Below are 22689 nucleotides of genomic sequence, written 5' to 3'. Positions count from 1 at the left end.
AAGGCATTCCCCCTAAAATCTGGAACAAGACAGGGATGCCCTCTATCACCACTTCTATTCAATATAGTTCTCAAAACACTGGCCAGAGCAATTAGACAGACGAAAGAAATTAAAGGCATAAAAATAGGAAAGGAAGAACTTAAATTATCACTATTTGCAGAAGACATGATTCTATACCTAGAAGACCCAAAAGGGTCTACAAAAAAACTACTAGAACTAATAAATGAATTCAGCAAAGTGGCAGGATATAAAATCAACACACATAAATCAAAGGCATTTCTGTATATCAGCGACAAAACTTCTGAAACGGAAATGAGGAAAAACACTCCATTCACAATATCCTCAAAAAAAATAAAATACTTGGGAATCAACCTAACAAAAGAGGTGAAGGATTTATACAATGAAAACTACAAAACCCTAAAAAGAGAAGTAGAAGAAGATCTTAGAAGATGGAAAAATATACCCTGTTCATGGATAGGCAGAACTAACACCATCAAAATGGCGATATTACCAAAAGTTCTCTATAGGTTTAATGCAATGCCAATCAAAATCCCAATGGCATTTCTTGTAGAAATAGATAAAGTAACCATGAAATTCATATGGAAAAATAAAAGACCCAGAATAGCAAAGGCAATTCTAAGCAGGAAGTGTGAATCAGGTGGTATAGCGATATCGGATTTAAAACTATATTACAGAGCAATAGTAACAAAAACAGCATGGTACTGGTACCAAAACAGGCGGGTGGACCAATGGTACAGAATAGAGGACACAGAGACTAATCCACAAACCTACAACTATCTTATATTTGATAAAGGAGCTAAAAGCATGCAATGGAGGAAGGATAGCATCTTCAACAAATGGTGCTGGGAAAACTGGAAATCCATATGCAACAAAATGAAACTGAATCCCCTCCTCTCGCCATGCACAAAAGTTAACTCAAAGTGGATCAAGGAGCTAGATATCAAATCAGAGACTCTACGTCTGACAGAAGAAAAAGTTGGCTCCGATCTACATATTGTGGGGTCGGGCTCCAAATTCCTTAATAGGACACCCATAGCACAAAAGTTAATAACAAGAATCAACAAATGGGACTTACTTAAACTGAAAAGTTTTTTCTCAGCAAGAGAAACAATAAGAGAGGTAAATAGGGAGCCTACATCCTGGGAACAAATTTTTACTCCTCACACTTCAGATAGAACCCTAATATCCAGAGTATACAAAGAACTCAAAAAATTAAACAATAAGAAAACAAATAACCCAATCAACAAATGGGCCAAAGACCTGAACAGACACTTCTCAGAGAAGGACATACAATCAATCAACAAGTACATGAAAAAATGCTCACCATCTCTAGCAGTCAGAGAAATGCAAATCAAAACCACCCTAAGATACCATCTCACTCCAGTAAGATTGGCAGCCATTATGAAGTCAAACAACAACAAGTGCTGGAGAGGATGTGGGGAAATGGGTACTCTTGTACATTGCTGGTGGGACTGCAAACTGGTGCGGCCAATTTGGAAAGCAGTATGGAGATTCCTGGGAAAGCTGGGAATGGAACCACCATTTGACCCAGCTATTGCCCTTCTCGGACTATTCCCTGAAGACCTTAAAAGAGCGTACTACAGGGATACTGCTACATCGATGTTCATAGCAGCACAATTCACAATCGCTAGACTGTGGAACCAACCCAGATGCCCTTCAATAGATGAATGGATAAAAAAAATGTGGCATTTATACACAATGGAGTATTATACAGCACTAAAAAATGACAAAATCATGGAATTTGCAGGGAAATGGATGGCACTAGAGCAGATTATGATTAGTGAAGCTAGCCAATCCCTAAAAAACAAATACCAAATGTCTTCTTTGATATAATGAGAGCAACTAAGAACAAAGCAGGGAGGAAGAGCAGGAAGAAAAGATTAACATTAAACAGATACATGAGGTGGGAGGGAAAGGGAGAGAAAAGGGAAATTGCATGGTAATGGAAGGAGATCCTCGTTGTTATACAAAATTACATATAAGAGGTTGTGAGGGGAATGGGAAAATAAACAAGGAGAGAAATGAATTATAGTAGATGGGGTAGAGAGAGAAGATGGGAGGGGAGGGGAGGGGAGATAGTAGGGGATAGGAAAGGTAGCAGAATACAACAGTTACTAATAGGGCATTATGTAAAAATGTAGATGTGTAACCGACGTGATTCTGCAATCTGTATTTGGGGTAAAATTGGGAGTTCAAAACCCACTTGAATCAAATGTATGAAATATGATATGTCAAGAGCTTTGTAATGTTTTGAACAACCAATAAAAAAAAAAAGACCATAAAAAAAACACAAACAAACAAACAAAAAACTGAGTAGAGCTTTCTCCTTTGACATGTTTCTTCTGCTGCCTCCTGTTGACGTTGCTGTTGCGTGTTCTTTCTTTAGACTGGAGCCCATTGGTGCAGCTGCCAGTAAGGAATATTCCCTGGAGAAGAACTTGGAGAAAATGAAGTTAGACTGGATTAACATGACATTCAGCTTCGTGAAATACAGGGACACTGTGAGTCTCCATTAAACTGAAAACAGCACCATTTATTATGGAGTGGATTACAGAGGTTACTCATTCAGAATTGCAACAGAACTCATGGAAGAATAATCCCTACATCTCGATTGTTTCCCCCTGTCTACACTCATCCTTCCTTTCAGACACCACTGAAGAGATGTGTTTTCAAATCAGAAAGGCGTTTTGATTTGGTGCAATAGGCATGCTCAGTGCAAAGGAAACGAGTAAGCCTCCTGAATTAGCATCTCCCAGGCAGGGCGCAAGTTGGCACACCTTTCTAATGCTCCCCTGGGTCCTCAGAAGCCTACTGGTGGTGGACAATGCCTAGAACTTCTCAAATCTTACTATATGCAGGAATCACCCAGCAATCTTGTTAAACTGCAGGTTCTGACTCCTGAGGTCTGGGGTGGGGCCTGAAGTTCTGTTGCTTTAACAAACTCTCAAATATATGCACAGAAGTTTGAATGGCAAGGATGTAGATTTCTCTCTTTTTCTCTGGCACTTGCAAATAACATTTGAGTTTGTACAGTGCATGGGGAGGTGCGTAAACCCAAAGAATCTATCTGCTCAGCTGTCTCAGGTCTGACTTGCTCTTGGGTAAGGAGGGCTACGGCTCTGTAAATCATGCTGGGAACAGGCTGATACTTGCTGCATACTGTTGGCAGTGTCGCCTGTGCTGGTAAACAACAGAATCACTCCTGCTTTAAAAATCCCACATTGATTCTTCCTGTCTTCTCCACCCTCAGAGTGCTTGGGCATCTGAACTTTTAAGGCACCTCTGATTTCACTAATATTCCAGGAAGATTGAGAACCAGAACCTTACTCCTATATTTTCCTTCCCCTTTAAGCTGCATCTTATCCTCCTGTGACTTCTCCCCCAGTTTTGTTCTAACAGTCATGATGCTTCAATTTCACACTTGGATAAGAACTATCAATGAGACAGTGGGAGTGAGGAGAGCTGGAGACACATGGTTCATCGCTGAGCCTCTTCTGGCAAGACAAGGGCCCTGTGGGTCCCAGGAACTTGGTGCTCCATGGACAGATTGGCTTAGATCCTGCTGTAGAGGCTGTTGGGCTGTGAACTTCAGCTAGGGAACCTGGGAGAAGTTGCATTGTTGCTGGCCCATCTTCAGTTTTTTACTGAAGTAGCTGTATCTACAGGACCAACAACAAAATGGGAATAAAGCTGTTTATTAATAGCTTTATTAATAGCTGGACATGCCTCCCAGTGCAGAGCTCCTGGTGAAGGGTAGATGAGAGAATATGTCCTAGGCCCATTTTAGCCACCCAGATGTAGGATTGAAAGAAATGGGAACAGACTCGCCAAAGGGGACAGACCCTATCAGTTTGTCACAATGTCTCAGGAGGAAAATTACCATTTACCTCTAAAGCACAGGAGCCTTTCATAGTAGTAAAATATGACCCATTAAATGTCTAGCACAGAGGTTCAGGGGGAATTTGGGGTCTAAATACCTTTACCATGGTAACCATGCACCAAAACACAAACAAACCCCAAAACATTTTGTTTATGAAATAATTAGCTCTAAACACTTAATAAGCATTTATGTCATAGGAGTTTATTTATGTCAGATGTTTTTAAAATAATACATATAAATTGTAATAAAAATAATATTTGTATTATATGTTTACATGACCACAATAGTTACTTGGAGTTGCCCTGTGCATGAGTCTAGGCCTAACCAGTTAGACCAGCAGCTGATCCTACAGGAGGGAGAGGACAAGCAGGAAAGTGAGTGGACAGAGAAGAAGGAATGTGGGGAAGGGGACAAAAGTCTTCTTCCCCCAAGAGACTCTAGTTGCAAGTCTGGGATCAGATGGTATTTGTTTTCTGCAAAGCAGGTGCACAACAAATGGCTTTATAGACATTTTCGAGGAAGAAAATAGAAATCCCATCTCCTGCAGACACGGATGCCTGTCCCACTGGAGTGCCATTCTGAGCCTTCAGGAATAAGCATTAACCAGAGATATGAAAAATTGTGCTCTATATGTGTAATAAGAATTATAATGCATTCTGCTGTCATATATAAATAAAAAATAAATTAAAAAGTTTAAAAAAATAGGGTAGGAGCGGGGAGCAGTGGCACACACTGGTAATCCCAGCAACTCCAGAGACTGAGGCAGGGGGATCATGAGTTCAAAGCCAGCTTCAGCAAAAGAGAGGAGCTAAGCAACTCAGTGAGACCCTGTCTCTAAATAAAATACAAAATAGGGATTGGGATATGGCTCAGTGGTTGAGTGCTCCTGAGTTCAATCCCCATATCTACTCTAAAAATGGGGTAGGGACGATTTGGGGGTCTGATGACTTTGACAGGGCAGGGTGTGTGTGTTTGCAGGATACAAGCATCCTGTGTGCAATTGATGACATTCAACTGCTCCTCGATGACCACGTGATAAAGACCCAGACCATGTGTGGCTCTGCATTCATCAAGCCAATAGAAGCAGAGTGCCGGGTAAGAGGAAATGGGGTTGCATGTGTTTTGACATTCCATTGGCTCTGGGTTTCTCCAAGGAAGGGGAAGTTTTTCAAGTTTAGTTAACAAATAACCTTACTTTCTCCTGAATGGAACAAAAAAAAAAGGAAGGAAGAAAAAGAAAAACTGAAAGTGATAATGATACAAGTAACCATATGGCATGTTGAGTGGTTGTCTGCCAGAAGAAAAAGATGAGCTTTGAAATACACCAAATAAAAATATATTTGGAAAGTATCTTATGGGCTGTATTAACCTACAATATGAAGAACACGAGGGTAGGGGGTTGGCCTTCTTTGTTCATTTTTTGTAGAAAAGTGGCATAGGCCAAGGGTACAGACTCTGGAGCCAGACTGCCTGGTTTCAAATTCTGGCTCTGCCCCTTATTAGTCATGTGACCTTGTGCAAGTCAAATCATTGTCTTAGGTGGTTCACGCCTATAATCCTAGCAGTTCGGGAGGCTGAGGCAGGAGGATCGCAAGTTCAAAGCCAGCCTAAGAAACTGCAAGGCGCTAAACAACTCAATGAGACCCTCTAAATAAAATACAAAATAGGGATGTGGTTCGATGTTTGAGGGCCCCTGAGTTCAATCCCCAGTACCCGCCCCCCAAAATTGTTGTCTTAGTTCCTGCATCTGTAAATTGAGATTTTTAATAATACCTTCCTCATCAGGCTGTTGAATTAAATTGGATTGACATGAACAAAGCACTCTGGCCATCACAGATCATGGAGTAAGCATGCAGCTATGCTTAATGTGAGCTCCCATGAGGGCAGAAACTCTGGTGTGTTTCATTCATTGCTGTATCCACATTGCCTGGAAAAGTGACCAAAATATAAAGGACACTCAATAAGTATTTCTTAAAACAAGCAAGTGAGGGAAATAAGTGAATGATTCCGTCCATTTGTTCAGTTATGGGGCCTGTGGTGCAGAGTGGCAGGTCACTGATTCAGGTGCGGAATGTTAAATTCACAGAAATGGGAAGAAAAGCTTGTTCGTGTGCAGGAGAATTTGGATGCCTGGTTGAAATGCCAAGCCACTTGGCTGTACCTGGAACCCATCTTCAGTTCAGAGGACATTATCGCCCAGATGCCAGAAGAGGGCCGAAAATTTGGCATCGTGGATGGTTACTGGAAAACGCTTATGGCCCAAGCGGTAAGTTTTCCCCCAACACATTTCACTAACACATCCGTTGAAACTATTAAGTAAATTGTTTTTTTTTTTTTTTGCAAATTTGACATTTTTATGTCTTTGTTCTAAGTTACTAAAAATTCAAACATGGAAATATAGAGAGAGTAGTAACCTTGTGCTCCATAGAGGTAATTAGCAGTTTGTATTACATAACTATCATTTCTAATGAGATAAAAGATTTTGTTATATGATGATGATTTGATGGAATTTTTATATATTGAAAATCCTGTTAGAATTCAAAAAATTGCCTACATTGTTACTGTCATTTCACAAAAGTTTATGGGTTACCTATGATTATTCAGGCATTATATAGGGAATCAGAAAATACTTGAAAATAATATGGTTTCTGCCTTTGTAGAATTCACTGTCTTGTGAGGAGACAAGCTTAAATAAATAAGGTCTATAATATACATGCAAATAGTGTTTGAAATACAGAAGAATGATTTAGTTGCCTGGAAACTCTAGGAGACCCTAAAGAGGTGACAATATAACAAAACCTTAAAGGATGACAGTTCAACTGAGTGTGCATGGTAATTGGGACATATCTTAAGAGGTCATACCTTGTTCGTTTTCTAAGTTAAGTGTGCTCAAACTGGGGTGCACTAACAAAAAGTGTGTCTCAAGGGAATGTACCTGCCCTGTTTGCAGGAGTGAAATAAGTGGGAATTTATATGGCCCAGCCAATGGAACCAATTTTACATTAGTGAAGTTTGCTAGTTACAGAAACCCACTCCGTAGCACAAACAAAAAGACCAGGTGATTGTCTCCTGAGACCCAAGGGCAGAAATTGCAGCACAGGCTCCCAAAGGTTGGACCTAGAACCCAGAAATTCAGAAATCCAGAAATACCCTTCCCCTACCTCTGACCTCTATTTCTCTTTCCATGCCTGCTTCAGTCTCTCTTGGCAGTCTGGCTTGCTTGAACACTTAATCACACGGCGGGAGGTGATCCTCACACAGATCCAAAGCTCCCTGATACAAGGACCACCCAAAGCATAAAGTATCATGGTCTGAATTCTAAACCCCTGGAAATTAGAAATTAATTGATTCACTTGGTTTCAAGTGCCCAATCCCTGCTCAGTCAACCATGAACAGAGAAATAAGATTAAATGAACATTTAACCCCCTGTGGATTTAGGAGGGAGATGAAAAAGCTGTTAACTGGGCAGGGGCCATAGTTGGTTGACGGGCTAGTCACACATTCATTTCCTCAACCAATCTCAGAATTCAGGAACCCCACAATGATTCTTGCCTTTTTTTTTTGGTGAAAATCCAGGTGAAAGATCCCAGGGTTCTGATGGCAGCAGACCAGCCACGGATGACTGAGAGGCTTCAAGAAGCCAACATTCTACTGGAGGACATCCAGAAAGGTCTAAATGATTACTTGGAGAAGAAGAGACTATTTTTCCCCAGGTATCCAGTATTCTCTTAATTGGAGTTATTCTCCGGAACCACGTTTAGGTAGAATGACATTTCTCATACTGAGATTACCTTTAACCAATCTATTCCATTTCCCAAGATACAGCTACTAGGAGTAAGTCATGTCTTCATGGTCATTATCTAAAATGAGGTTGAATGGTCATGGCGGGGGTGGGAGGGGTCAAATCCACACTTTGACCAGCAAGACTTGTCATTCCCCCCAGTTAAAGTGGTATACGAATGGGGATTAGAGCTTCATCTTTGGAGCTAAACAGACCTCTTTTGGAGTCCCAGCTTTTCCACTTAGTAGTCTTAAGACCTTCAGCAAATCTGAGTCTTTGGTTCTCAGCTAAAAAATCAGAATAGAATAATAATAGTGCTCTGACTTCATATATTCACTGTGCAATGAGCTGGTGTATGTAAATTAGATGTGCCTGAGAGAAGCCAACTGATTTTTTTACATCAAAATTTGTAGTTTCTGGTAGGTAAGTTTCTAAAAATTTGACTCTCTTTTCCACAAAAATTAGTGTTTACATAAAAGTCAAAGTGACTTTAGAGGGCTGGCTCCAGAAGGGACCATCCTCACTCCCCCAAAAATCCATCCAGGTGTGGTTTGCACATGGATCGTCACTGCATGTCTTTGGGTCTGATTAGAATGTAGATTTGATCCTAATATGCATTTTAAAAAAGTAAAGTCTAGTGTTCCTTTACAGAAGACAAAGTTAGTTCCAGCTTTCCACCAAAAAGTTTCCTTTATACAAAGACAAAGTTAGTTCCCATCTTTCCACCAAAAAGAGAAGTGGTTTATTTTTTGTTTGTAACCCTGAAATGTTCTTGGTATGTTCAATGCGGTGTTATCCAACAGAAATTCCTGCAACGATAGGAATGCTGTGTATCTGTGCTGTCCAAAATTGTAGTCATTAGCCCCATGTGGCTATTGAGCACTTTTACATGTGGTTAGTGCACTTGAGAAAGTGAAGTTTTAGTTTATTTAATATTCTTTTTTAAAATGTAAAATAGCTACTTGTGGCTAATGGCTTCTCTATTGAATAATCCAAGTATAGAGCAAACATTGGTGGGATGCTGTCTTGGAAGCACAAAACTGAGAAGAGATTAAACTCAGGAACCCTTAAGGTTTGGGATGTCAGCTGTATCCACTACTGTCACTGCTGGTAAAACTATGAATAATACCTGAATAATACGCAGGCCCTAAAATATTACTTGGAGTATTATTATTACCCACATTTTAAATATGAGAAAACAATAATTTGCCCAAAGATACAAAACTGGAAAATGGCCAGACTGGAATCCAGACCCAGAAAGGCTGGATATAATACTTAGAAATTTAACATCTCCAGCCACATTGTCTCCATAAGTTAAACATATACACCTCAATATTTTGGGGGGGTTGGTGGGTGTACCAGGGATTTAACTCAGGGGCACTCAACCACTGAGCCACATCCCCAGCCCTATTTTGTATTTTATTTAGAGATAAGATCTCACTAAGTTGCTTAGCTCCTCTCTTGCTGAGGCTGGCTTTGAACTTGCAGTCCTCCTGCCTCAGCCTCCTCAATAATTTTTTATGCATTTTTATAAGTAAAATACAACCCTCTCAGTGAATACTTTCAAAATGTTACTGATAGTTACATAATTTTACCTTGAAAGTCCAGAATGCTGAATAATGGTTTTATTAGTCATGCTAGAGATAGAGATTATAAAAGTCCATAGATATCACTCATTTGAATTTCACTTGGGAATGGGAAAAACTGACATGCTTATTACATATTATTTAGTCAATCAGCCAACAAATAATTATTGAACTCTTCGTACCTACCCTGTTCATCACTTAAAACTTAGAAGCTTAAAAAAAATGACAACACCCATTCATTTAGCTCATAAGTCTATGGTTTGGCAGATTGGGCTGGGCTCAGCTGTGTGGTTCCTGGGGCCTCACCAGAGCACATTCATGTATCTGCAGTTGGTTGGCCATCTATTGCCTTAACCACTTGTCTGTTGGTTGGCTTCCTATTGGCTAGAAAGTCTTTCATCCTCCAAAAGGCTAGCCTGGGTCTATTCACATGGTGATGGTCACAAAGTTCCTAAGAACCTCAAGAGTGGAAACATCTGGGCCTCTTGATTTATAGACTTGGAATCTGCAGATTCATGTTCCACTGGATTCTGTTGTCCAAAACAAGACACAGAACCAGCCCAGGTTCAAGAAATGTGAATACAGACTCCACCTCTTGAAACCTGGGCTGGTTCTGTGAACACTGGGGCCATTATTGTCTTCTGCCACATTCAGTGAAGACTGAATGTCCACAGGGTCCCTCCACCATGGGACTTTCAACCTGGCGGTCACAGTAGAGGTTTATACCTTGAACATTTTCCAAAGGTTTGTTGTTGCTGTTTTTAGGGCCTGAGCAAGAAATGAAGTTGTCTTATTGTCTCTCATTTAAAAGATGGTAGAAGACTGTGCATGTAAATGGATTTATTACTAACGTGCCCTTTCTTGCTTCACACCTATAGTATTTTCTGGCATACCTGGAGAGAAGGAAAGACAAGAAGTCTCTTTCTTCTACTCACTGGTTCTCAACATTACACATTAGAATCACTTGGGATTTTAAAATCTATACATTTCCCCAGACTTTACCCCTGATCAACTTCTATAGCTATCTCTTAGCAGTGGCCTTTTCAGAAGCTCCTCATGTGATTCTAAAGTACCAGCAAAGTCTCGAACCACTGCTTCATCCAGGCTCCTTTCAACCATGTTAAACTCACGTAAACCAGCCTTCCTCCTTCCTCTTGCTCTCAGAGTCAAAACTGTCTTCACCTTCTATGCCCCAGATGGAAAATAGTGCAGAGGAGTGGGCCTTAGGGAAGAGCCTGAGGAAAATGGATGGAACTTGCCACCATTATATGAAGCGAAACAAGCCAGGCTTGGAAAGTTAAAGGTTGTATGCTTTCTCTTGTGTGTGGAAGTTAGAGAGGAAAAAGGGCAGGGGACAGGGGATCTCAATATGAAAATGAAAGAGAGAGATCAGTAAAGGAAAGGGACCAGGTGGAGGAAAGGAGGGAGGGAAAGCAGAAAGATGGAGGAACAAAACTGACCAAATTATATTGTTGTATCATGAGCATTTACTACAAATCCCACTATTGGGTTGGGGATATAACTCAGTTGGTAGAGTGCTTGCCTCACATGCACAAGGCCCTGGGTTTAATCCCCAGCAACACACACACACACAATCCCACTATTATGTATAATTATAATGTACCAATAAAATATATGAAAAAATAAAGGAAAGAGAGAAGACGAGGGGCAGAGGTCATGGCTGGTATTCACTTGGATCTGCTGTGGAGTATCACTTTATTGGAAATAGAATTTTCCAGAAGAGGTCTCAGTTACCATTTTCCTTTGCTTTTAAATAGGTTCTTCTTTCTGTCAAATGATGAGCTGCTGGAGATTCTGTCTGAGACAAAGGACCCCCTCCGAGTGCAGCCTCACTTGAAGAAGTGCTTTGAAGGCATTGCCAGGCTGGAGTTTACAGACAGTCTGGAAATCACGGGCATGATCAGCTCAGAGAAGGAAACGGTTCCATTCATACAGAAAATCTACCCAGCTAAAGCCAAAGTAACTCCCCTTATCCATTTCTGGTTCTTTTCTCCATAATAGAGCAAACCGGAGAGAGAACATATTGGTTTCACTTTTGGATTCTAGTTCTGGGTATAGAACATTTGGATTCCGTAACGTAAGAAGATTGAGTGTTTGGGAGGAGTTATGTAGTCTTTCTGAGTCTCAGTTTTCTCATCTCTAAAACGGGGTTGATATTGTAAGCCATACCACATACTAAACCTGTGGAAGGATTTTATACTAACTTGATGTGGAGGCAGTAGTAGGAATCAGATCCAAATAATAGACACTGTTTAAATTTCCTCATAAAGAACCTAATTTAAAATGATCCAGTCAGATGAAGAGCTTCCTGGAGCATTTGCTTATAGGTCGACTGTACATCACAGATCTGATGTCAATTTACTAGGGTTTTCATACATATTTCCTTTTATAATGAGTAAAATGTAAATTACATCTATTTCTGTTGAACAAGGCAGCACTGTTAAATGGAAATAGACAAGCACTCTTGGCCTCCCTTTGTTGACTGTTTTTGCCACCTACACATATAAACTGCCACAATCAGGGATCACATCACCAGCCCAGACACCCACTAGCTAGTTTACAGGTGCCTGAAGTCAATAGCCATAGTTACTTGAAATGCTAAGATTGAGTAATTTGCTGCACACTTGAATTTCTTGTGCAGCTTTAAATGAAATCCAAATATCTGAGTTTCATTTCATACCAATAAAATCAGAAATACTGGAGGTGAGAGAGAGAGATCTGTATTTTATAAAGATCTCCAGATGATCCCAATACACAGCAAAGTTTGGGAACCTTTGGAATAATGCATAAATTAGAACTGATCCAATGATCAGGAGCTACTTTATTAACTGAAATGTGAATATTTCATTTGCCTCCTAAGAAGTTATGTTTCAGAAAATGACATGAAAGAAATATGTGTTAAAAAATCTATTGCCCCTGCAGGAAGCATACACTTCCTAAAACACTATAAATAAATGTAAAGAAAATAGTTAAAGACTACTGGCTTGAAGAGTTATCCAGCCTTTGGCCTCCCTACAGCCCTACCCAGAGAGAGAGCTGGGTTCATCCCATATCCCTCCTGGGCTTTGACTGATTGTCATCACCTCCTTCTGTCTGTCTTGGCGCACAGGGCATGGTGGAAAAGTGGCTCCAGCAGGTGGAGCAGATGATGCTGGCCAGCTTGCGGGAAGTTATCAGACAAGGGATTGAAGCATATGCCAAGGTAAGCAACTGTCGTGGCACACGTGCAGGGTGTTGGTACCTTAATGGAAGCTCTAGGGAGAAGGTTGAATGGATCTGTTCCATTGGCCTTCTGTGTTCTACCAAACCCCACCCCTTTGTGCCGCTCTGGCCTTTACCTGTACATCTGCAATGATGAACATATTTATGGAGAAACATTTATTGTTAGAAGCAGATCAGACAGAGGGTTAACTGGAACACTCAGAGCCAGTCTTTTCTGTCACGTGGAATTGATGGCAGGAAGTCTGTTTAGACGCTCTTCCAATTAATCATTCATTTGCATTACATTTGTCCTGGACAAATGTAACTTAATAACTCATTAAGCTCCCAAAGCTTTGAGGGGAACAAGCATGATACAAAGCTTATGAGGGAATAACCTGTCAAGACAACTCTTTAGCCAGCCTCTGCTACTGTCCTTTCTACTTTAAGTGTCTTTTCTTATTTCCAGGTTCCCATCCCTTTTCCCAGGACCCCTTGCATCAAGTAAAACATTCAATTAACACCTTCACCCTAAAGTATTATTCAGGAACCCCTCCCATCCCTCACAGCAGTCTCTGCATTGTGAACGGAAGGCAAATCTGTTTTATTATGGTTGATTCTAAATCAAGAATTAAGAAGAAATAGCTATCAATATGAAATTATTTCATGCAAGCAAATCTATAGCAAAACTTGACTCACTTTTTGTGTGAAAGGCCAGATGGTAAAGCATGTTCATTTCAGTGGGACACTTCCCCACCCACCTCCCAACTATTTAACTTTGCCCTTGTAGCACAAAGGCAGCATAGACAATGTGTAAATGATGAGCATTGCTGTGTTCCAATAAAACTTTATTTACAAAGATGAGCATGGCCAGATTTGGTCCCCAGGTTATTAGTTACCCACTTCTGATCTGTCGTTAAAGAGAAAAAGTGGGAGAAGGGGGCCTTGGCTTTAAAATTTAAAAATGCATAAAAAACTGATATAGCACTGCAATATTATATAGCCATTAAAAAGAGTAGTTATAAGTATTCTGAGAACATCTCCTTGATTATAACCATATAAAAATTGTTGGCAGATTTTGTGTGAGAAAAAAATGCAAAGTTGATGAAATTGTTGTTGTTTTTATTTTTTCTTTTCCATAAGCTTCGGGGAGGAAGGCATAAATCAATAATTCCAGAGATGTCAAGCTTTGTAGTATCTAAGGGAGGGAGAGGATTTTGTTTTCATTGTCAGAGTGAGGTGGTTGGGCATGTTTTTAGAAAGTCACTTTAAACTACACATGATGAACTGACCCTACAACGAACCCCTACCCCTTCCCAGGTCCCTCGTAACTCCTGGGTCTTACAGTGGCCTGGCCAGGTAGTTATCTGTGTCTCCTCCATCTTTTGGACCAAGGAGGTTTCCGAAGCCCTGGTTGAAAATACCCTCCCGGTAAGTGAGCCTGCCATGAAGCTTGCAGTGCATCAACTAGGATTTGAAAAACAAATAATTAGAGTTGCCATGTTTTTTTTTAAACAAAAACAATTTTGGATCGGGGGGTGGCTGGAGTTGTGGCTCAGCGTTAGAGTGCTTGCCCAGCACGTGTGAGGCCCTGGGTTCAATCCTCAGCAGCACATAAAAATAAATAAATAAATGAATACTACAGAATTAGTTTAAAAAAAAAAAAACAATTTGTGGGGTTGGGGCCTGTAGCTCAGTAGCAGAGCACTTGCCTATCCTTCGTGAGGCACTGGGTTTGAACCTCAGTACCACATAAAATAAACAAATAAAATAAAGGCATTCTGTCCATCTACAACTACAAAAAAAAAAAAAAAAGAAAGAAAGAAAAAACAATTTGTGCCACAGCATCACAGAGGCCAGTGTTCTATGCCTATCATGACCCAGTGATGAAGAACAGTTCCACTCCACCCAAAATTCCCTCACATCCTAGGTGGTCAACCCTTTCTCCAAGATTCTGCAGACACCTGTTTTCTGCCTCTATTGCTTTGCCTCTTCTATAATACCATAAAAATAAGATGAGGCAGTATGTAGTCTTCCAAATCTAGCCTCTTTTAGTAGCCTAATGCATTTAAAATTCATTTGGAGGTTAATGGCTGGGGATTTGAGAGCTGACATACAGGAGTCTGGCTTGGATGATGTCAGTCCCTGAGATGGGCATTGCTGGGGGGAGAATCCACTGTAACCAATTGCTTCCTGTGGCTCCTGCCAGGATTTTCTGAAAAAGAGCAATGACCAGATTGCACAGATTGTCCAACTGGTGCGAGGGAAACTGAGCAGTGGAGCTCGACTCACTCTCGGGGCCCTCACTGTCATCGATGTCCACGGTAAGCAAGAATTTCCCTGGCATTCCTCATTGTCCATGTTTGGCAGTCAGTCTTGCCACTCAGTCCTCCTGAATGGAATGATTCAGGTTTTCCTTCTCTATGGTGGAGAGGCTTCTCTAACTGAGAGTAAGATAAGGGGTAAGTACAGAAAAGCCAATTCCAGAGGGTTCTGTATGTCTCTATCATTTCCCGTCCCCAATCCTATTTCCAGGGACCCTCCAAGCAGGGCTCTTACATAGACCGTGATGGCCAAAGACATTTCTGAGATACTCTAACTTGGTGACTGATTCAAAGCAGCCACGGCTAATATTTTTGAATACTCAGCAGGTACCAAGCTTTGTGCTAAGTGCTTGTGTTATCTCATTCCCACATATGTTTCACGGATAAAGAACTTGATGCTCAGTGAGGTAAATAACTTGCTAAGAGGCAGAGTCCTTATCGGAGACTCCTCATCTGATTCTAAACCCCAAGGACTGGAAATGGGCAGTGATGCAGCGAAGGAGTGGTGAGGATGATGCCTTTCAGCTCTCCCTTAAAAAAAAATAGAAGAAGAAAAGGAGGAGGAGGAGGAGGAGGAGGAGGAGGAGGAGGAGGAGGAGGAGGAGGAGGAGGAGAAAGTACTGGGGTCTTTATATAAAACAAACCACCCTCACACCCTCACTCCATCATCACCAAGGAAACCAGGGCTGGACCAGGCTGGTTGCCTGGGAACAGTGGCTCTCTTGCTCACAAACTCAGCTTCCTACTGGCATGTCATTCCCTCGGGGCTGTTGCTCATTTCAGTCTGATTTCATCCAGATAGACTAGCATAAAATTAGAAAGGGAGGAGGGGGAATGTGCTCCCCTCCCGGTCTCACTCCCTGCTGGTAGGGATAATAAATGCAGATGTGGTTACTGCCCAGAGTAGCCCAGAGTGGTTGGGTTCACAAGCACAAGTGTGCATGTATGCACATGTACCCCCCCACACACACACACAGTATAGCAAGGGCAACTCCAACAACCCCTTGAGATTTACTTTCCTCTTGAAATGCTCATGCAGAACCCTACTCCTGCCAGCACCCCATGGGTTCTCACAAGAACCCAACAGGGAATTTAGTTCTTTGGGAAGAAAGGAAGAGCTTCTGGTGTAATCTTCAAGGACTCATCTCTGCAGGGCTTTGGTCTTTTACTGTAATTAAGAGGACCTCTCTCAGAGAGGCAGCAGACTTGCAGAAGCTTACCTTTGCAAAGTTATGTTTCTGAGAAGCTGGGCGATGGTGTGCAACTGTAATCCCAGAGAATTGGAAGGCTGAGGCAGGAGGATTACACGTTTGAGGCCAGCCTCAGCAATTTAGTAAAACCCTTTCTCAAGGTCTGGGGGTGTGGTAGAGGGGGCTCAGTGGTATAGCAATTCCTAGTAGCACCAAATTACAATTCTCAGATCCTTATTTCTAGCTGGCTATACTAGCTTAGAGATCTTGGTATCCCTCACCCTGTGAGCTGCCTGAAAGATAATTAATGATTTTCATGAAACCATATCACTCTGTAACTTCAGGGCTCCTCTCACTGTGAAAAAATTACATTAGTTTCACAATTATATGAGAGAAAGGAGAAAAGGTGGAAATGTATCTCTTAGCTTGTTTCTCAAACCCCAGGGGGGAAGAATACCTCTAATCCTGGATTCATGGGACACCTTCCCAGGGTAACTATCTCGGGTCAAGTTGATCACATTTTCTTAGGATATCCTAGAGACCTGCTACAGAAGGGGGTCATACATATTGCAAAGCCCTCTGATTCACTCCTTCAAGAATTTGGGAATAAATAACAGTAAATACTTAGATGATATTTTTATATGCTGAATACAGTTATCTATCTGTCTATCTATCTATCTATCTCCCTTTTTCTATGTCCCTTTCTCTCTCTGTGTATAATATATATGTACATTCCATGTCTATGTTACATTATATGTCTGTATATTACACACATATACATATTCATTTAGTTCTCATAATAACCATATAAGATAGATACTATGTTATCCCCCATTTTATAGATTATGCAGCTAAGGGACAGAGAGGTTCAGTAATTGCTCCAAAATCACACAGCTAGTTCATGATGGAACCAGAATTTGAAACCAGGCAGTCTGATTTCAGAGTATGCACATTTAATAGTTCTACTCTGTGAGAGAAGACGATGTAGCAGGCCCCTCTGCCCACTCCTCGGGAGAAGGCCAAGACTGTCTTCTGAAAGCTATTGCTGCCTGCAGGTGGAAGGAAGGAAGGGGGGGATAAAACCTGACACTGTTGGGAGGGGTGGCCTTGATAACAGCTTCTTCTAACTGAGGAGGCCTTGGAGATGGGCGAATTCTGAGGGCTTCTCACGTGCTTCTGCATCTGGATCCCAAAAGCTCGTGACGTGGTGGCCAAGTTAGCTAAGGATGGAATCTCTGATCTGAACGATTTCCAGTGGATCTCACAGCTGCGCTACTACTGGGAGGAAAACGATGTGCATGTGCAGATGATAACCACAGAAGCCTTGTATGGCTACGAGTACCTGGGAAACTCCCCCCGGCTGGTGATTACACCCCTCACGGACCGCTGTTACAGGTACCTTCTAGGGCTGCCAGATTGGAGGGGTGAACAGGGGAATCCAGAGAGAAAAGAGTCTGGGGAAGAGGCCAGGGATGTCTTAGATTTGTTACCATCTACATTTCAGATTCTTACATTTTAGAACGTTTCTCTCAGTCACCATAGTCCCACATATGGTTATGGAAACTAGGTCTTTGGGCTAGAAATGAGAAACTAGTATGGGTCCTGGTGAAATGAATACCTTAGAACCAGTAAGCAGAACATTGATGCACCGCTGTAAAAAGGACATGGTATCTGAGTAGAAAGATCTGCAGTGGCAAGAATCAAGAGGGTGCCTGGAGATCCTGTGGCCAAGAGATTGACAAGGAGCCAGGCCAAGGACCAGACAAGTCATCCCTAAGCTCTGCCAGCCAGTCTGCTGAGGAGATACAGTCATTTGGTGCTCAGCTAAGCACTTCGCTACTTTCTGTGGAATTCCTAACATTAGAAACTTATATTTTGTAAATGTATCAATGTTGTGATGTTCAGATTTTATTTGCTCTTGTATTTTTCCTTTAGAGTGAAATTTTTTAGATTATAAAAATAATACTTGAGAGGATTTTCTCCTTTCAAAATCTTCAATCACTTGTTTCTTATATTCTGTGACTTTTTAATTCATTAATTCATTTATTCTACTCATTATTCTATTCAACAACTATCTCTTTTTAAAATAAATTTTAGTGTGTATATTAAAGACATTCAACATGATATCATAATGATTTCTACAGTGGAACAAATTAACACATCCGTCATCTCCCAGTTACCTATTTTACCCTGGGTAGCAAGAACGTCTTTAATCTACCATTTAGCAAAATTCTGAATGCAGTACACTATTATTAGCTACAGCCCTCATGAACAACTATTTCTTGAACTTTCCTGTGCTCCATGCATAATAGCCAGGAACCCTAACCCTAACTGGGGGTTGGGGAGGCCTATGCAGAAGATTACAAGGTAGTGTGTTAACTGAAATTGTAAAGACTTATACCAAAGGCCAAACAAGTTAGCACATCATTCATTTCTAACATTCATCTTGCACTTGCCACATGCCAGGCACTGTATTCTCTTGCTGAGGATATAGAAATAAATCAAAATACAACTCCTGAACTTAAGAGTTCAAAGTTCAGTAGGAGAAATGTATTTGCTTTCACCATTCCATTAGCACTAGTGATCTTTGAAAGTGAAGTTTTTAAGATTTTTTTTTACCTTTTTTTGGAATCATTTATGTATATATTCATTTATTCATTCAAATAAATGTTTATGGTTGCCACCCATGCACCAGGCTCTTAGTTTAAAATACAGAGAATTTTTTATGATGATGATATATTGGTTATATAATCAGGGGGAAATTTTTAAACTTTGCATAAATCAAAATAAACAAAAAGTCAGTTTCTTTCCTGGGTCTCAGGACTCAGGCACCACATTCTTGTTTTCTTCTCCTTAGGACACTGATGGGTGCTCTGAAGCTGAACCTTGGGGGAGCCCCAGAGGGTCCAGCAGGAACAGGCAAGACAGAAACCACCAAAGATCTGGCTAAAGCTTTGGCCAAGCAGGTGAGAAAATTCCATTTATCTCTACCTGCTCTTCCCTCCCCTCTTGGACCCTGTCCAGGGAAATGAACATGAAGTTCAAGATGATTTAGTATAACAGGAAGAACAGGGAATAAGAAGAGAGTAGAATAAGAAGAGAGGACCCCACTCCTGTTTCAGGATGCTAGGTAGTGCAGAGATGATGGAGTCCATCCTTAACAGTGCCCACACCCTCCTTCTTTCTAGTGTGTGGTCTTCAACTGCTCAGATGGTTTGGATTACAAAGCCATGGGGAAGTTCTTCAAGGGGCTGGCCCAGGCTGGAGCATGGTCCTGTTTCGATGAATTCAACAGGATTGAGGTAATTCTGCTTCTACGCTAAAGAACAAAGAGGTTGGGCATAGAGTATCCTGTTTGTGGGCTTTCAGCTCCTTAGTGACAGGACCTTATGTTTCCTCTGTGGCTGGTATAGAGTAGGTCTATAAAGCATCCACAAGGAGGCAGAATACATATCTTACATACATATCTGTACCTTGCTACCATATGCATTCATTCACTGACTCATTCAAAAATGTATTTAGCAGGCACTATATGTTAGCAACTCTGTATGTGTTCATGATACAAAGATGAATAAGAAATAATCTTGCCCTGTAGGCTGATACAGTTCAGTAAGTGGAATAAAAATTAAATGAGCCAGAGTCTGATAGAAATTTATAGTAGTGGTTCAAACGACATAAAAGAGTGGGTGATTAACTATATTTGGGCAAAGAATGGAGATCAGGAAATGTAAGCATAGTTTGGACCCAGAAACAGTGAGTACCTCCTATGGACCAAGTACAATCCTAAGTGTTGAAACAAAGATAAAATACTATAGAAAGTATTTACACACCCAGGCACACACACATGCATGCATGTGTATACACACACAGACACACACACTTTTTCTTTGACAAAACCCCAAACCATACTTCTAATTTCCTAATTTCAAACATGAAGATTTGGTTCTCATGATATTGGGTTCCTTCTTGAGGGGGACCCTGGCAGAGCCCACATTCCCACCACAGGTAGAAGTGCTGTCTGTGGTGGCCCAGCAGATTCTCAGCATTCAACAAGCCATTATCCGGAAGCTGAAGGTATTCGTCTTTGAAGGCACTGAGCTCTCTCTGAACCCAACTTGTGCTGTCTTCATCACCATGAACCCCGGGTATGCTGGCAGGGCGGAGCTGCCAGATAACCTCAAGGTAAACACCAGCCTGATGAGTGCCAGGTATATCTTATACTATAGGAACTTCTGGAGGAGTTCACTAGAGGGTCTCCTAGAGAAGCCCAGCCACAGGAATAGGTAGCATATTTAGCTGTCAGAAGTACTAGTGGAGCACCAATGGTAGTAAGATAATACTTGGCCCCAAAAACCTCCTCAAACAAGGTCTTGGGAAGAAAGGGAATATATACATATTGACCAATGGCAAATAGAAAACAATGAATACTAGAGCAAGGTTTGTCATTTCAGTTGTCTACAGGAGTCAGAAAGGTAATGTAAACCAGAGAGCAGGCAAAACATGAACTCTTGCGACTGCAAAGGCAGCAGGTACCTACAGCCTACTGTTGCCAAGCAAGAATTATCAGATCTCTCTCTCTCTCTCTCTCATTTTATTTTTCTTTTCCAGGAGAAACTAGGAATTTGGATTTTTGCATGAAACCTCCTAAATTTTTAGATTTTTAAAAAATATTTTGCTTTTAGTTGTAGTTGGACTAAATACCTTTATTTTATTTTTATGTGGTGCTGAGGATCAAACCCAGCACCCTGCATGTGCTAGGTGAGCGCTGTACCACTGAGCCACAACCCCAGTTCCAAAATTTTAGATTTTGACTCAATAAAAAGAATTACTATAGGACAAAGTAGATCTATTTACAAGAAAGCATCATCAAATTTCAATGTGAGAACTCTGGCAAACCTAGCATGGAGCATGGGGAGCTCCCCCTTTCCTACTAAACAGGTTAAACCTAAGTAGTTTCTATACCAACGCAGGCTGGTATGCTGGTAGAGAGATAGTATGGGTGCTTATTTGTTTCCATTGCCAATTGCTGATCTGGCCTGAGCCAAGGCAGAATCCATTGGCTCTGCTGCTAGTGGAAGAAGGAAAGTACCTCTGAAAGGGAAAGAGTCAAGCAGGCCATCTTCAAAAGAAAGATTGCCTTAGATGACTTTAGCATGCTGCATTCATGGAAGGCAAACACACACACACACACACACACACACACACACAATGGATGTAAGATGTTTAGCTCCCCTATCACCAAGCTGCATGGAAAGAGAGACCAGAGGCTCCCAGACCTGCTTCCTGATTGATTTTATGCTAATTTATTGCCCCATCACCTTGCGTGGAAGAGTTCAGAAAGACACAGACACTCCCATATCCACTGATTTTATCCAAGGTACTTGCCCTGCTAGAAATGCATTGAAGCTAGTACCCTTCAGTCTTATTCAGATAGACCACTTCTTCTCTCCCAGAATAGAAAAGAGTCAAGGAAATTCACCTCTGTTAAGTCAGCATAAGCTAGTTAATGTCAATGTAGAATTCGGACCCACTCCCATATCCACTGATTTTATCCAAGGTACTTGCCCTGCTAGAAATGCATTGAAGCTAGTACCCTTCAGTCTTATTCAGATAGACCACTTCTTCTCTCCCAGAATAGAAAAGAGTCAAGGAAATTCACCTCTGTAAGTCAGCATAAGCTAGTTAATGTCAATGTAGAATTCGGACCCACATTTCTCTCTTTTTTTTTTTTTGCCACCCAGATGTTAACTATCCCTTTCCCTCATCCCACACAACCATGTCAGATCTATACAAAGAACTTTCATGAGACAGGGTGGCAAATGCAAAGCACCAGGGGCTGGTATCAGGAAGCCTGGATTCCAAGCAGCTCTGTCTCTAACTTACTGCATGAGCCAGGCGAGTTGCTTCCTCTAGGGTCCAAGATAATAGCACCAGAGTTGATGTTTATTGAGCACTCACTCTATGCCATATCCATGGGTAAACACTTCACTTACATAATATCATTTGTTCTCACGTTAATTCCATGAAGAGTTAAAGTTGCTAGTTCATTTTGAGACAAAACACCTGAGGTCTAGGGGGGTTATATAACTTGCCCATAGCTAAGCATAAGAACTCAATTTAAGATCTCTGTGACATGAGGATAATTCTGGCACATGTTGGTCTTGTGTTCCTAAATGACTTCTGATGTCCATGTTCAGCACCAGGAAGCTCCAACAGTTGAAAGATACCATGAGATGTCCTCATTGGACACAAGAGAATGAGGTGTTGGGACACCAGCACCTAGGAGCTTTCTTCCATAAAGTCATTGAGGAACTCAGTGTAATAGCATGTACTTGGACAGGGACAAAGGGGAAGGTATCATACATTGAAGATGGTCCCTCTGTGTTGAATCATTATCCGCCCCTCCTTTCCTTGATTGTCACATGATCACGCGGCCTGCGTGTGATCATGCTCCTTTCCCTTTTCTCTGTAGATGTGTATTCCCCCAGGATTCTCCTTGTCTGTGTTCTGGTTTTGATTGGTTATTTCTTTTCCAGGCATTATTCCGGACAGTGGCTATGATGGTGCCAGATTATGCCCTCATTGGAGAAATCTCCCTCTATTCTATGGGGTTTCTGGACTCTAGAAGGTAAGTTACAGTGGTTTTCCAGTGGGTCATGAAGGCCCT

General features: G+C 41.3%; 1 protein-coding gene across 1 annotated transcript in view; it reads left to right on the top strand.

The window, feature by feature from the left end:
* Window positions 1–22689, top strand: part of Dnah3 (dynein axonemal heavy chain 3) — a 157487-nt gene that overhangs the window by 53112 nt on the left and 81686 nt on the right. Inside the window, 13 exon segments of the mRNA XM_071605826.1 lie at window positions 2429–2543; window positions 4901–5017; window positions 6009–6188; window positions 7499–7635; window positions 11068–11269; window positions 12420–12512; window positions 13829–13939; window positions 14718–14832; window positions 17219–17417; window positions 18880–18988; window positions 19211–19324; window positions 20028–20204; window positions 22559–22650. Coding sequence (XP_071461927.1) covers window positions 2429–2543; window positions 4901–5017; window positions 6009–6188; window positions 7499–7635; window positions 11068–11269; window positions 12420–12512; window positions 13829–13939; window positions 14718–14832; window positions 17219–17417; window positions 18880–18988; window positions 19211–19324; window positions 20028–20204; window positions 22559–22650 — 1761 coding nt within the window.

Source organism: Marmota flaviventris, chromosome 19 (assembly GCF_047511675.1).
Source record: "Marmota flaviventris isolate mMarFla1 chromosome 19, mMarFla1.hap1, whole genome shotgun sequence".
Classification (NCBI taxonomy): domain Eukaryota; kingdom Metazoa; phylum Chordata; class Mammalia; order Rodentia; family Sciuridae; genus Marmota; species Marmota flaviventris.
Note: the sequence above shows the minus strand (reverse complement) of the source record. Positions and strands in the feature narration are given on the sequence as shown.